General features: G+C 38.2%; 1 protein-coding gene across 1 annotated transcript; it reads right to left on the bottom strand.

Annotated features, from left to right (window-relative positions):
- Positions 1 to 561: 561 nt before the first annotated feature.
- Positions 562 to 1,453, bottom strand: LOC137743162 (glutamine--tRNA ligase-like). The gene is made up of 3 exons (XM_088697869.1): positions 1,109 to 1,453; positions 925 to 975; positions 562 to 816 (listed from the first exon to the last, which is right to left on the bottom strand). The coding sequence occupies exons 1-3, from the start codon at positions 1,250 to 1,252 to the stop codon at positions 775 to 777; spliced, it is 237 nt and encodes a 78-aa protein (XP_088553995.1). The 5' UTR covers positions 1,253 to 1,453; the 3' UTR covers positions 562 to 774.
- Between the last annotated feature and the right edge of the window lie 424 nt (positions 1,454 to 1,877).

Here is a 1,877-nt window from a genome sequence, read left to right as displayed (position 1 = left end):
TTCCACAAAATGCAACTTTTGTATTCTCAAAGTAATAGATTCGGTGAATGATGAATATATATATATATATAACACTATTATATTATATATTATTCGGGTCGAATTGGGGGCCCTATACGTATAACCGAATAATATTCACGGTTTTTTCTCATATTCAAAATATATCCAAATTTTCATACTCAAATTTAATCTATTTGGCAATTATTCATGGTTATTGGATTTAACAATTAGAATTGTCAATCGTACTCATTTAAACTAACAGGAGAGTCATTTAAACAGAACCACAAATGTAAAAAGAAATACTTTTAAACAACTGAGTTACAAAATCCTGTTTAATAATTTGAAGAGTCAAAATTTCCATTATTTTTTCATGTTTTGATCAATTTTATCGTTGACGATTATTTGGTGGATAAGAGTTTACGTCGACGACGACTTTTCTTTTCTTTGGAAACAATTGACGACTTGCCTTAGGTAGTTATTATGTTGCTAATGATACAGCTGGCGATAGCGGTGGGCACGGGTCGGATCGGGCTCAAAATTAAAGGGATCGGACTGGACCCGTTTGAAAATAGAATGGGACGGATTTTACTATTTTAAAACTGAGAACCGAACAGGTCCAACGGGTACATTTTTTTTTTTTTTCTTTCAATTTTCAGTATCCCAGATTTCCAGTCAAAGAGGGCGTCGCCGAAGGCAAATTATAGAACTGGAGCAATGAAATCGATCAATTTTCAATATCCCACTCTCCTCTATAATTACCGAAGCACATCGACATCACCCCATCCAAGCTCCTTCCTTAGCCGCTGCGAGAAAATCCTACAAGCGTCCATCCTTATATTTATCAACCATACTTTCCTAACTAATTTACTGGATTAATAGCTTAATCAGAAATGTTAACATATGGCTTAAAGTTAAATTACTAACCTTGTAGAGGAGATTACCAACTGTTCGACTACATCCATCAGTAACCGCAACCTGAAATTATTCAAGAACAACAAAATAAGTAGACTAAAAATATAAATCCGCGGGATTATGAATTGCATGCATCTAAATCGGAAAAACCCGAAAATTAAGCAGAAAAAGAAGAAGAAAATCAACGATTGAGTACCTCGTGAATGACAATGGTGAGGTTGGCAGTGACTTTGTTGTTGGCGACGATGTTTTTGGCCGTGCACTCGTCCAATCCGACTTTGAGGAAGAGCTCGAGGTTCTTCTCTTTCTCAGAGAAGCCGACATCGTCATTGCCAGGCATGGATGAAATGGGAAATGACTCTGGAGACCGACTAACCCCAGACGACTGGAGGCTGGAAATGGTTGCTGAAACTAAGAAGAACGCCGGCCAGTTAATGAATGGACGAAGTTGGGAGAATTCGAGGTCGAGAAGAGTCGGGGATCTGGGAGGACTCTGGAGTCTGGAGAATTCGACATAAGCTATGTGGCTATGTGTTAGAAATAAACGGTGGAAATTTAATCTCCCTTTAATGAACGGTGGAAAAGGTTCGGACCGAGGGCCCGTTTTCTCTGAAATTTGTCCCCACCACGCCCTGCCCCGTTTTCGAATTTAAGATATATGTACTCGTCCCATACCCGCCCCGACCCGCGGATCCATGACCCGTTTGCTCAGATATTTTGATGCACTTGAGGTGACAAATGTGCATCCAACTACCTACAATGTAGATATACCAAGATATGTCTTTGTGTGAATAAAATTTGAATTCACCCAACACTTGGTTTTCCTACATGTAGAGGGGACGTTCTTGGATGTTCTTCATCGTTCAATTTTTGTTAAACATATATAATTTAAGATTTATTGGTTAAAACATCTAGAATACTGAGTCCTTTGGAGCACTTAAAATTTTTTGCATGTAGATATATAC

Source organism: Pyrus communis, chromosome 7 (genome assembly GCF_041283825.1).
Source record: "Pyrus communis isolate YQ-2024b chromosome 7, ASM4128382v1, whole genome shotgun sequence".
Taxonomy (NCBI): Eukaryota; Viridiplantae; Streptophyta; class Magnoliopsida; order Rosales; family Rosaceae; genus Pyrus; species Pyrus communis.
Note: the sequence above shows the minus strand (reverse complement) of the source record. Positions and strands in the feature narration are given on the sequence as shown.